General features: G+C 35.7%; 2 protein-coding genes across 2 annotated transcripts; both read right to left on the minus strand.

Moving 5' to 3' along the window:
* Window positions 1–103: 103 nt before the first annotated feature.
* Window positions 104–1,443, minus strand: LOC112723136 (GATA transcription factor 16). The gene is made up of 3 exons (XM_025774382.3): window positions 1,018–1,443; window positions 785–919; window positions 104–676 (listed from the first exon to the last, which is right to left on the minus strand). The coding sequence occupies exons 1-3, from the start codon at window positions 1,036–1,038 to the stop codon at window positions 392–394; spliced, it is 441 nt and encodes a 146-aa protein (XP_025630167.1). The 5' UTR covers window positions 1,039–1,443; the 3' UTR covers window positions 104–391.
* A 9,795-nt stretch (window positions 1,444–11,238) lies between these two features.
* On the minus strand, window positions 11,239–13,812 carry LOC112723139 (uncharacterized). Its single transcript, XM_025774388.3, has 3 exons — window positions 12,744–13,812; window positions 12,444–12,676; window positions 11,239–11,768 (listed from the first exon to the last, which is right to left on the minus strand). The coding sequence occupies exons 1-3, from the start codon at window positions 12,891–12,893 to the stop codon at window positions 11,426–11,428; spliced, it is 726 nt and encodes a 241-aa protein (XP_025630173.1). The 5' UTR covers window positions 12,894–13,812; the 3' UTR covers window positions 11,239–11,425.
* Between the last annotated feature and the right edge of the window lie 777 nt (window positions 13,813–14,589).

The raw sequence follows: 14,589 nt of genomic DNA on the forward strand, positions 1-14,589 counted from the left end.
AAATTCTAAATGAAGATTACATAGCGCAACATTTGCTTTTCATATTGAACGCCGCAGAAATTGAGCGAATAGAATAGATAATACAGAAAAGAAAAAGGAAAAATTGGACCGCAGCGTCAAATTTTATTACAACATGAGAAACAAGGATGAGTAAATCACCAAAATTGGACTTGAATGATTTTGTTAACAATTCATGATCACACACTCAACAAGATGGATCGATAGAAACAAATTACATATACACTTAGAAAGGGGGTTAGGGGGAGGCGGTACAAGTGCATGGTAGAACAAAATCTAATCATAGCCTAAGCTAGCTGCAATATTCTTAGTAATTGATTGATTAATTAATTAATTAATTGATTAATATAATTCTAGAATTGAAGAGATTCTCTTAGGCATAAACGGATCCATAAGAGAGAGACATGAGCAGGAAAGCAGCTTGTTCTTCCTCTCCCAACTTGTCCCTGTGGCTGTGCGCGGGATTCGATCTCTGCCTCGCCATTGTGATCCACCTCTTCTTGAAACTAAAGCTATCCCCAAACTTGTTATTATTACTATTGGCGACGGTGTTGCTTCTTTTCCCCTTTTTAACATCGTCGGTGGTGGTTCCTCTTGTGATTCCGAGAATGGCTCTTTTCTTCTTGCGGCTCCTGATCCCGCAGGCATTGCATAGAGACTGCAAAAACATCACATTCAAATGTAAGAAACGTAAGATCAAGACCTTCCATGAGCTGATCTGGTAGATCACGAAAGGTGAGGCAGTAGGAGTAGGTGGCGGCGTTACCTTGGGGCCGGCGGGGCCACCTCTCCAGAGAGGAGTCTTGGAGGTACCGCAGTCGGCGCACGTCTTCTTCTGCTCGGTTGTTGGACTTTTACCTGCGGCGGCGGAGTTAGGGCTTGCATCATCGGAGTCCGATCCCTGCAATCAGAGCACAAATTAAGGTGATCAGATATGAGTAGTTGAGAATCAAAGAGAGAGGATCATGAATCGTGAAGCTAGAGTAAGTAGGTACTCACTTTTCCAGTTGAATCCACCATGTTGAGATAGGAGTATCCAAGATCTGAGAGCAAATGGAATGATCGAATTGAGAGAGAGAGAGAGAGATAGAAAGAGAAGAGAAGATAGAAGTGGAATGAGAAATGAAGGAGTGAGTGGAGAGCAAAGAGGCATGCAGTGAGTGAGTGAAGAGTGAAGAGAGTGTGTGGTGTGCGAAGAAGAATCGAAAAGGAAAGAGAAAGAGAGAGTGTGGCAGTGAAAGAAAGAAAGAAAGAAAGAGGGAAGGGTACACACGCGCAACGGCCGCAGCAGATCTAATCAAAAATAAAAAAGAGGAGCCCCCCTTTATAAAACGGCCACCACAAAAACCCTAACTCTCCGTTGCATTCTAAAATTACCATAAAGCCCTTCTCATTCCCCCCCGCCAAATCACACCCCAAATTAATAAATACGCGCCATTTATTCCTACTATTAAACTTTCTCCTTTTTGGAAATGGCGTCTTTTTTCTCCTCCAGGTATCCTTCGTTTCATAAGACAAAGATTAATTTGTTGTGAATTTAATTTTTATTTAAAAAATTATAGTTAATTAATAAATTATTATATATAAAATATGAAATTTGAATTTTTAATGCTTACTTAATTATTCAATTATCACAAATTAATTGGTTTCTTGTTTTTGTTATTCATTTAATTAAATTAAATTAAGAAACTAATAAATTTTATTAAATAGAAAAATGCATTAATATATTTCTTAAATGCTCTCGGACTAAATGAGAGCTTTTGTTCTACTATATTCATATTAGGACAGTGTGAAAAAGAATGCCTTATTCTCACAGTGTGATGTGTCTCATTCAACTTTTGAATGTAAACAAAATTAAAGGAGCTTTCATTAAGACAAATCATTCAACCCAATCACCTTATATTAATTCTCAAGTACCAACACCATATATTGTAATAGATTTAATTAGTAAAGCCAAAATATGTAAAAGGCTAAAAGCTCTGACTCAAACCCTTGACCACAGTCATCTGCACCCCTTGAGTTCTTATTTGATGGTGGTTGTCATTATCTGTCTCTAAACATACAATCCATTTTGAATTTAGGATTCATGAGGAAAGTTGACCGACGGATCATATATATTTTGAAAAGCAATGGCCATTCTCAAGTCTCAACTAGGTCAATTTCTTATTTTATTTCAAATTGATGATTTCATGTAAATGGAAAATGCTAATTTGATAAGAGTAGTATTAGATAGTTAAAGGTGGAAGACTTAGAATTTGGCAAAAAAAAAAAAAAAGAACTTATTTAAGTAATTTTTTTATATGATAATTAGCAACTTGAATAAAAATAACCAACCAAAAAAAAAGTCTAAATAACCAACCAAAAAATAAGAAGAAAAAATGGAAGAATGAGCTCATGAAGAGATTAATTGGCGTCAAATTCTTGAGTCCGGAGGTAAAATAGCTCATTGAATGAGCCATGGAATCGTGCTATATTTTAATGGTCTTTAGTGTTGCCAATTGAGCTCAAATTGGTTCAATTCGAAAGCTTCCACATGGTGCCTCAATTCATCTTCAAAATTCTTTACCAATGGATGGACTTCTTGCAACAAATGAGTTTATGTGTGGTCTAATGATGGGTAGAACATTATTTTTTTTGTGTTGTCTATTTAGAATACCTATAAATTTTCAATCATACAAATGGAAGTATTGATGGACATAATATTCCATCATAGAAATTTTAGAAATATAAGAATGGGACTCATTTTATTCATCTTCTAAAAGTCTTTACCAGTTTATGGAGTTCTTACAATCAAAGTCAACTATCATAAATAAAGGTTTCTTTTTACATACCTAGTTACTTACTAGAACTAAGTCTCATTTTAATCTATCAAATTAGTAAGTTGTACTGATTTAGTCCTTAAAATTTTAATGGTTATCATTTGGGCTTCAAATTCAAAAAAATGTACTTAAGTAATCTCTCCGACTCTCGTATATTTTTCGTCACCGAAACTCAACGCGATTAATGACGTAACCTAACCCTTACCACACTGGACATAGCCAAAAGATGGCACACGTATTTTGACGCTAAACAGAACTTGAAATGAGGTCTTTTGAGATCTTCCCATACTAAAATATTACACTCTTTCTTTTTGAACATTTTGTCTTCTCCTTTTCTATTGAGCTTTAGACACACAAAAACAAAAAATTTTCTTCCATGGGTTAAACGCAATAAAAGTTGTTGGAGATTGAGTGTTTGCGGTGATTTTGTTTATCACGGAGTGTTTATAGACAAGCATGGAGGTTGAGAATGGGTGTAAAAGTTCTTCGTTTACTCAACAAAATTAATGACGAAAAAAGTTTATTTTTTTATGATATTTTGACAATCTATATATGTTATTGGATTAACCTTTGTTTGTTTTGTTCAATTTGATTCTGATTTTTTTGAACCTAAGTCTCTATTAGGATTTGGTTTGGTTCTTCTTTTGCTGAGTATAAAGATTTCTATTTATACTTTATTTTTTTATATTTGATCAATGAGATAATTCTAAAAATTTATGTGTAGTCTAATGATGGGTAAAATATTATTTTTTTTGCGTTGTCTACTTAGGATTTTATTTAGGATATCTATAAATTGTCAATCATGCAGCTGGAGATATTGATTGTCCCTCATAAAAAAAAACTTTTAAAAGGATTAAAATGGGACTACAGTTTATTCATTTTCAAAATTCTTTACCAATGGGTAGACGTGTTGCAATCAAAGTCTAATATCATCACAAATAAAGTTTTTTTTTTTTTTCTAGTTATGGAATCAGATAATGTCAAATTTTTTATGATAGAATAATAGTGTCAATTTAAGCTAGAGATGTCAATAGGGTAAGGGTGTGTGAGAAAGAAAAATGACTAAAAAACATATATGAAAAATAAACTAATAAGGATAATTCAATAAATTTATAAGGGTAAAGGACAAATTCGTTCCTGATCTTTTAAATCGGGAACTTTTAACTCCCTCAAGATTGAAAAATACAAAATGACCCCTCACCAATCAAAACGCCGTACAAATCGGTCCTCCCGTTCAATTTGGTGTCCAACACGTAACGGATTCTGTTTACCTGGCGCTTATGTGGCGTGGATATGCGCACGTGTCTTCAGGATGGTGGTAACGGGGCTGACGTGGTGCTAGTGGAGAAAGTAATGGGACATTGTAGTTCTTGGTCACTCGCACGACGTCGTTTTTGGTGTGTGCCCTATTTCTTCAAATGGAACCCTGTCGCCATAGCCGTTGTGATTTGTGTGAGAGGTTGGGGGTGGTGGTACTGCGGAGGGGTAAATGGCCAGCGATGGAGCTTCATCCAGCGCAAGACGCGTTCCACTGCCGTCGACCATAAAATGCGTGGAAGCTGCAAAGGAGAAAGACGACATTGCTCCTAGGTGTAGATGTGGAGTGTACGCCATATTGTATAAATCGAGGACGACGACGAACCCTAATAGATTGTTCTTTGGATGTCCATTCTTTAAGGTAAGTTGGTGGTTTTATTTTATTGATTTTGATTATACGAGCTTAAGAAGAAGTTATTTTGATTATAAGTTGGTGATTTTTTGTTTTGCCATGATGAACATGCAGATGAAAAATTCCAGTCACTGCAAGTTCTTCTTATGGCTAGATGACCATGTTTCAACAGTAAGAGTTCTGGACAAGTTTATGACTGAGAACGAGGTTGATGATCTGAAACTGTATCTTGGAAAGAAGGTAGTGGAACAGAGACTCACTGATTTGGAGAAGAAGTTGTTGCATCTAGAGAGGAAGAAGAATGTTAATTTGTATTTGCTTATTGTTGTTGTGGTTAGTGTAATTTTAGGTTCTGTTGTTGCCAAACTTGGCTGAAAAGTGGAAAAGCAGTTTAAATTATGCCTTTAGAACACAAGTGTTGTATTAAGTTATCATTTGATGAATGATGATATGCTGTTGCTGTAACATGTTGGAGTTGGGTGGGTATATGTAATATGATGTTGATGAGATTAGAGTGAAAAAGACATTAAATAGTTTGGATCATTTAACATTGAACCAAAGTTTAAGTTTGAAGGATTACAATCCTAACAAAACATGATATGCAGTCTGATAACAGCTGACAACCTTAGCATAATAGTTTTGCCAAAAAGATACCACAATGTATAACAAATAAAAATAAGTGTGATCCAAATTTTACATCAGACTCATAAAATATGAACATCATTTTTTAGAATTGTTGACTCTTGGGGCGGGGATGAACTGAAACACCCTTTTAGTTCCACTGCTTGCTGCAGCCAGAGTCTCATCAGATGGTCCTTGAACTGCTTCCACACTTGGCTGCTGTGATTTCTGAACATGTTGTTTACCATCACTCTTTCTTCTAATTGGTTGTTTCGGTTTAAATGTTTTGTTGGATGGCCTTGCTGAAACTCTGGCTGGAGGTTTGAATGGAACCTGACCTTGTCTAGCAGGGGCTGCAGTAGTGGTTACAGATGCAACTTGTGGAGCAGGTTGTTGCTGGGCCACATCTAGAGTTGTGGAAGTGGTAGAATGGTTCTGGTTGGTTGGAGTAGCTGAGTCATGCTCCTCACCCTAAGATAAAAAAAGACAATAAAGTCATGAGACAAATTTAAAAAATACAAACAGGTCCCTTAACTTCTTTAAAATGGACAACTAAATCCTTAAACATGTTATCGGGGGACATAAAGATCCTTAGTCCAGCGAAGTACCTCTGCCTCAGGTGCTGATTGTGACAGTGGTATAACCACAAGAGAAAGGTTGTCTTGGGTCTTCTTCTTTGGTTTCCTGGTCTTAGGTTTCCAATTTGGGTTGGATGGCGCACCCTTGCAAGTCTTATAGTTGTGCCCTGTTTGACCACACTTGCTGCAGGTCACATAGAAACTTCTCCTCAGTTTTTCACCTTCGATAACAGTTTCTGCTGGGTCCTTCTGCCTGTTATGTACCTTTGGACGACCAATTGGCCGCTTAATGACAGGTGCAGCAGGCCTAGTCTGATCAGACTATATCCAGAACTCTTCACTTGTAACAGGTTGAATGAAGTGCTCATAAGTCTTCTTCAGTGATTCCATGCATAACCATGGATGCACATAATCTTCCATGTTGTCATGTCTTTTTCTGATTGCTGCAACTGCATGAGTGCACGGCATCCTTTTCCCAGCAAATCCAACAAGTTAAGGATAACAATTAGACATATACAACTTAAACATATACAAATTAAGCATCAAAATTGGACATATGCAAGTAAGGAAACAGCAGCAGCACGCAGGCAAATCCAACAACAAACAATTACAGAAATATAATAACAGTAGTAGCAGGCAGGCAAAACCAACAAGAAACAATGTCATAAGTAAAATTACACCAACAGCTTGCAGGCAACTCCAACAAGAAACATTTAGAGAAATAAAATTACACACTGACCAGTTAATTGCCATCTGTTACATGTACATGTATGTTTAATCAGGTCCACATCCAACTTAGATCCCTTGTATGTGACCTCAAATTGCTTGCGCTCGTTATCACCAATCCACCCCGCAGTCCATTTGTTACTTGGCTTAACAAGCCTCTTCAACCTTTTCTTCTGAACCGGTGCAAGCTTTCTATGATGTCAATCTATTAGTCTCTTGTGCTGAACCATACGCCTCATGAGGTAGCAGCGGACTTCTTCGCACATTGTGAGTATAGGCTTGCATCTGTACTAGGTGATCTTGGAGTTGAAAGACTCGCACATACTGTTAGTCAGGTTGTCCACTTTTGGACCATGACTGAAGTAGGCCCTTACCCATGTTGCAGGTTCAAATTTCATCAGGTATGACCAGGCATCCTGATTAACTTCCTTCAGCCTCTTCATTCTTGTCTTGAACTCAGCCACAGTTGTGCATTTTGCACAGTCCCACACAACTTCCCTGATATATAAGTCCTTGAAATGGTTGATGAAATTCTTCCACATGTGCATGACACAATTGCGCACATGTGCATTCGGCATTATCTCTTTCAATGCAGTCATCAGTCCCTGAGACAGAATGGTTCAAGAAGGACTTTCATCATTTTGCATCATATGTACTTAAATTAAATAGAGAAGCTGACTTAAATTAAAGTAGAGAAGCCGACGTAAATTAAGTAGAGAAGCTAACCTTTTGCATGTCGGACATAAAATTTCAACCATATTGTTGCACATCTCCAATGTCCTCTTGTAATAGGGTCAGAAACCACTTCCATGACTCTTTCGATTCAGACCTTGCCACAGCAAATGCAATGACATAAAACTGGTTATTAGCGTCCTGGGTCACAGCAGACAGCAATTGGCCCCATGATAGGTCTTGAGGAATGTTCCATCCAAGTGAATCAACGGCCTGCATCCACTCTTAAATCCCCTCTTGCATGCATTGAAACATATATACATTTTATCGAATGTTGGGGGTGCTTGTGGCTGGGGAATAACGTCCAACAAGGCAGTAGACCTTGGATTGCTTCTATGTATCTCCATTAGATAGTCTCTAAGCTTCCCATACTGTTCTACCTCGTTTCCCATGATCCTTTCTTTGGCTTCCCTCACAGCCCTGTAAACCATTTTAGGGTGTAGTACTAGATCAAACTCTTCTTTTAAAAAATCAATGGCCTCATGTGTGTTCATATGAGGATGGGTGGTCATCTTTCTCTCCACTTTTTTGATGATCCAGTGTTGGTCAGCCGCATTGCTTCCCAGATCTCTTGCGCATGTATGTTCACTCATATAGGTTTTCACTTGGAAACACTGCAGCTGTTTATTGTATGATAGATGAGCAATCCAGGGACAGTTCTCATTCTTGCAGCCAACTCTAACCCTTTTCTTATCATTTTTAATCCAGACCAACTCCCTCTCCTCAGCAATAAACGAATCCTTCACAACTTCATTGAACCTCTCTATTGTAGCAAATCTTGTGCCTAGCTCAAATCTGCCTTCTCCAAAGCCATAGTGCTCATCAAACTCATGCCAGTGTGGTTTGTTCCCTTCATCCTCTGATGAGACAGGGGTATGCAGCTCTTCAGACTCATACTCAAACACAATGTCTTCATTATCAGTGTCTACATCACTGACATAATCTGCAACGGCTGGTCTCATGCTGGGCTCCCTAGCAGGCCTAGATATATTGGGCTGACTTCCAGGCCTACTAGTGCTGGGCTGTTTAGCAGGCCCAGTAGATCTTGAGGAACATTCACTAGCTGAGCCTACCTTCTTGCTTTAAATCTCTGCCTTTTAAACTCATGTGTTGCTTGTTTTTTTGGCTTCTCATTGGGATCAACCCCTTTCCTCGACGATGGAGACACATGTTTCCTCTTCCCTTTGGCAGCTCTAACCCTTCTGCCCTCATCATCTTCACCAGTATCACTCCCGCTTTCATAACCAGCTGGTGATGGTTTATACGACTCATCTTTATCACTGTCAGTGCTATCATCTGACTTCTCCAACTCATTTGGATCGACTTCTTCCTCAGCCTCAGCATTTTTCTTAAAATCATCATCTGCGATCTCAGGTTCGTCAATAGAATGGTAAAAAAAAATGTAAAACTCTTCAGTATCTTTGTTCCTCAACTTAGCCTGTCGCATTTGGTTGATCCATGCGTTCCCCCTCAGTACATGCAACCCTGACTCCATATCTTTACTTTTTGGATCATACCAGTAAGCCTCCTTATAGGATTGATATCCCAGTCCTTTGAACATCGTGACCAGATCGCCGAAATTGACAAAATCCAAGTCCATCGGAAGAAACTTCTCAACTTGACCATTAAGATACACTAACTCACCGCTAGCCCTCCGTGAGAAGTTACCCCCATGATGGAACACGGGAACACCAAAGACATCAACCATCTGCAAAATTTTTCAATCCACAACAAAACACAAAACCACCCCTTATTATCTAAATCTCCAAAATATCTCTAAACAACACATGGCAAATGACTAACCCCACAACTAATCGCCTATGACAATCAGTTACAATCCCTATTAGTCTCATCCTACAACATTGATAGCAAATAACGGCCATAAGCAGAACGATTGAACATCAATGTACTTACCACTCTCTACAGCAGACGTAGGTATAACCACGGAGCTTCAATATGGAACTCCTCCACGGAACTGCAACGACGACAAAGCGGAGATGAAGCGTTGTATTTTTTGGAGGGAAAAGCTTAGTAGTGCTAGGGATTCTTGTAATTCTTTCTCACTGATATGGGCAGCACTGGCATATTTCATAGGTCACACTCACCATTGCAAAACATTAACCCGAAACGACGTCGTGCGAGTGACCAAGGACTACAATGTCCCATTACTTTCTCCACTAGCACCACGTCAGCCCCGTTACCACCATCCTGAAGACACGTGCGCATATTCACGCCACATAGGCGCCAGGTAAATAGAATCTGTTACGTGTTGGACACCAAATTGAACGGGAGGACCGATTTGTACGGCGCTTTGATTGGTGAGGGGTCGTTTTGTATTTTTCAATCTTGAGGGAGTTAAAAATCCCCAATTTAAAAGGTTAGGGACGAATTTGTCCTTTACCCAATTTATAAATTTTAGAGAATAGTGGGTGGTTGTAATTATCTGTCCCTAAACATAAAATCCATTTCGAATTTAGGATTCATGAGGAAAGTTGACCGACGGATCATATATATTTTAAGAAGCAATGGCCATTCTCAAGTCTCAACTAGGTCAATTTCTTATTTTATTTCAAATTGAAGAATTCATGTAAATGGAAAATGCTAATTTGATAAGAGTAGTATTAGATGTATAGTTAAAGATGGAAGACTTGGAATTTGGAAAAAAAAAAAAAGAATTTATTTATGTAATTTTTTATATGATAATTAGCAACTTGAATAACAACAACCAACCATAAAAAAAAGTCTAAATAATCACCCAAAAAACAAGAAGAAAAAAATGGAAGAATGAGCTCATGAAGAGATTGGCGTCAAATTCTTGAGTCTGGAGGTAAAACAGTTCATTGAATGAGCCAAGGAATCGTGCTATATTTTTGTGGTCTTTAGTGTCGCCAATTGAGCTCAAATTAATTTGTTAGAGAAATAATTATTAACTGTTGCATTTTTTTTATGATTTTAAACTTTTGGAATAAGTAATTTTATGATATAGTATTTGAATTTTCTGTCCAAAATGTCAAGAGTTTGATTTTTGATGAATTTTAAAAATAAAAAAATAGCATAAGTCAAATAAAAAAAAATTATGCAAAAATCAAACAAATCTAAAAAAGATTTTATTTTAAAAAAATGTTAAAAATATAACTATTAATATTATCTTCTCCTATCAGTTTAAACTCTTAGAATGTATTATCTATTTAGGATTCTATTATCTATTTAGGATTCTATTTAGGATACTTATAACATTTCATACATACAGTTGGAAATATTGATTGTCCATCATGAAAAAACTTTTAAAAAGTTGAAAATGGGACTATAGTTTATTCATTTTCAAAATTCTTACACTTCTTGCAATCAAAGTCTACTATCACAAATAAAGTGTTTTTTTTTTCTAGTTATAGATGCAAATAGTGTGTCAATTTTTTATGATAGAATAATAGTGTCAATTTAAACATGCAAACATTGAGCCATATCTCACTAACACGGAAAAATAATGGGACTAAGTTGAAGAAAAGTTACATACCTAGTCACCTACTAAATTGGACCTGAATATTAGATAAACTAAAAAGTTCCGTCAAGCTTCATACGCTAGAAACTTGAAATAATTGTATTAAATACTGGAATTCCCCCCTCCAGGGATGAACCAGAGGCCAGTTATGAGTGATGATATGAGGGTTGGCCGGGTTGCTAACCTGCTATCCCTCCAGTTACTGTTTAGCACTTTAGCTTAGGTTTCTGTTTGGGCCTTAGGGCCCCTTTGTAAACCAAAAAACAAATCGAATGCAAACAGTTTATACTTTATACAGCCTCTGAATCATTCTTGATTCTTCAGTTGCTATAATTTTAGGACCAAGCCCAGCCTTGGCATATAAATTGGATTTTACTTGTAGCAGTTTTATCATTTTAATACCGTCCCATTGATTTATTAATTTCAATTAGTTTGAATTATGATATAGTATTAGCCCATTGTTAAAGAAAAAAAAAAATTGGCACTTCTTTTAAATTACTCAATTAAAAAATAACATGAACTTTAAAACCATACCAGCAACCCTGTCCCCCCAAAAAAAAAGTACCAGCAAAGAAATTTCCTACGAGTGGAAGATTTTTTTTTCTTTCTTCCGTAGAAGATTCAAGACTTTCTCAGTATATCAGCAGCTATAATAATGATTACATAGTTAGCATTTTGATCAAAACTCATCAAGTTATCTCATATTTCCTCTCATTTTTTTCTCTCTCCATAAATCACTCTGTGAAACCTACCTCAAATTTCACTATAATTTGTAGACGGAAAATAGTGTAGTGTCTTTCGTTGGTTGAGGTGGAGAAGGAGAAGCATTGGCATGGTCATGGAATACTACAATGGGTTCAGATGAGTGAAGAACTTGGGTTCTAGAATGTTGTTCTAGTTGGCGTGACAACCTTTGGGCACGAACTGCTGTGAGGTATAAGGCAGAAGCTAATGAAACCGTGGTCAAAGCAAAGACAGCAGCACAAGAGAACAAGCCTCTTCTGATGACGTGGCATGTGTGTCTTGGCTTTGACCAATTCTTCAGATGCCCTGATTCTACACTCACTCCTGCTAGCAGCAGAATCTCCCCAATCGCAAAACATATCCTATATCCAACATAACAACATATGCAATCTGACACGTGTTAGGTTTCATGTTGTTTTCACTGATGCAACAATCTAAGTAGAGTGGTTCATTTATATATTTGTATATCATATGTTATTTATTTATTTTCAATTATATCTATATCTTTTATAATTATTTATATAATTAATAACAAAAAAAATTATTTTTATTGATATATATATGATATTTGTATTATAATTATTTTGGAATTAGGTGAATTATATGGTAAAGATATAAGTTTATATATCTTTTTTTTTGTGGGATGAAAGAGAGATTGAAAAAATTAAGACCTATATTTTGAACAACAATAAAATAATAAAAAATAACTATAAAAAAAATTTATATTCTCTTTTTATACAACTTTAATCTGTATAGTAGAGTGTCTTGGAATTATTGTACTATATGCAAAATCATTATCAGCATTTATTCCTTCTTATCTTTTTAGTAAATGTGTTTCCTCCAATAATCCCACCTACTTCCTTCTTTCCGCTTCTACTATTCTAGCTCCATTATTACTTTCAATCATAAATTTAAGGTTCAATTATTTAATTGAAGTCTGGTTTAATTTGAATATGATTTTCTAAATTTCTAAAGTTGACTAGAAATGAACATGAAAGCACGAAATGAAGAAGGAAAGAAGAGGTTATTGTTGTTACCAGGTAGTGATGAAGAAAAATCCAGCATGGGAGGCTAAGGAGTTGGCAGAAGGGGATTCAGGATCCAAGTGAAGTAAGGTTGGCGATGATTTACTAACTGTGATTAAGAGATAAGTATGCTCCATAACCATGGCCATTGCTAGCACAACAAAAGCACAAGCAGCACATACCAATGGCGTTTTCCCGCTACTTCTGTATACACATTCTGTTTTTCTTGTGTTCATCCATGTCACCTGCCATATCATTAATTATATATTAATTAAGAGATTTGAGTAATTAATATATATGATTATTATGTACCTGAGAACGTGTGGCTTCTGCTATGAGGCAGAGAGTGAAGGAGGAGAGTCCCAATAGGATTGTGACAAGTACGAGGAACACACCAGTTTTGCTGCTCATCAAACATGTCTTCCCTGTGTTTGGTTCGAGATCAGCATGTGTAACTGCCATTCTTGAATTGAATTGTGTCTTAAAAGAGATGGATTTGTATGAAGGAAGAAGAATAGCTTGGAGCAAAGGTTACTTGAAGCTTGATGAAGCCCCAAGATTCCCAATATAATGTCATATGTGTGTGGATTTTAATATGAATTAGCATTCACACTCATCACACATGTCAATTTTTTTTTCTTAATTAATAAATAAAGCCAGACTCATGACTCATCATACAACAATCACGTCCTCAACCTCTTATGCCTCTTCTCAATTCATCAGTTAATTCAGTTTTCTCTTTCTCATGGTCAATGAACGATATTCGTTATATATAATACAACATTTTAAGAACAGAATCGGTTATAATTAAAAATTATTAGAGGATAATTTATTTAAACTTGTTAAATTATCTAATTATTTTTAATTAACAAAAATCTAGCTAATAATAAATTAACAAGTATTTTTGAATTACACTCCGTATTAATTAATTATTATTAATTAATAATTAAATAAATTTAAAAAAAAATATTAATTATTAATTATAATTATTTAAAGTTGTTTGGTTAGGAATTGATTATCTATACTTTTCCTATAACATCGTATGTCTGTGAATGCTAATCAGATTAAACACATAATATTCTCCCTATTTAGACAGGAAATGAAAAACAAAGTTGTGAACAGCGTAAGAGAATGTTTGATGAACAAACAGAGGAGAGAAAGAAAGGCAAGGCAAGCGTGGGTCAAAGTTGTACTCCCTTACTATTCAGATTTGAAGCAAATTAAATATAACACCAATTTCCTTATTCTACTTGATCTTACAACCTCAACAATATTCTTTTTTTAAGTGCTGGCTGGGCATAACTATAAGGTCTTTTCTTTATTTCTCTCTTTTGAAGGGAAAAAAATGACTTTTATGAGGTGGAAATTGCTGATAAGCTTCGAAAAGTGATGATAATAGATGCCAAACTATATGGAATTGACAAATAGCAATGTGAAGTCGGTAGCATTGGTGCTACTCAAAGAATAATATATATATAACTTGAATAATAATGTCGCTTTCTCCTGCCAAATCGAATAAAAACAAATTCATATCCACCACTCTAACCACTATGAAATCTTTTATTATGCTTTTTATTATCATCATCATCATCACATTATTATTATGGTAATGTTTGGAGTATTTTTTACTTTGATGATAAATAATGGAAACCCCAATAACTTGTTCAGCTATAAGACTACGTCAGAAAAAAGTATCTACAAAAATAATCTAATTGTTAAGTTAGTTCATGTATCTTGTCACTATAATAACCAAACTTATACCTATAGCATTTTCTTCTCCTTTTGCTAGAATAATGATTTTCTTTTTTAATAAGGTATTATGATTCTTTTTGTTATATCCGTTATATGTATTTTAATCTTTACGGTCTAAAAATAAATTTCATATGCCGATTTCAGGGTATCAATTCAAAACTTCAAAGAATTCGAAATTCTTTGGATCTTGAATCTTTTTTCTCTATAGGCCCGTTTTTTCATAATAGCAATTTTGGATCTTATGTCGTGATCTTATGAACTTTGATTTAATGCAGAATAAGTAATTTAGCAATTCTACCAATATTTTTAACTCAACGGTTATATAAACAAAAATGGTTACCTAACTAAACTTGATTCACGGTTTTCATGTAGCTCCTAGCTACTTAAAAATTAAATCAACCATTTA

The sequence above is a fragment of the Arachis hypogaea genome, chromosome 11 (genome assembly GCF_003086295.3).
Source record: "Arachis hypogaea cultivar Tifrunner chromosome 11, arahy.Tifrunner.gnm2.J5K5, whole genome shotgun sequence".
NCBI lineage: Eukaryota > Viridiplantae > Streptophyta > Magnoliopsida > Fabales > Fabaceae > Arachis > Arachis hypogaea.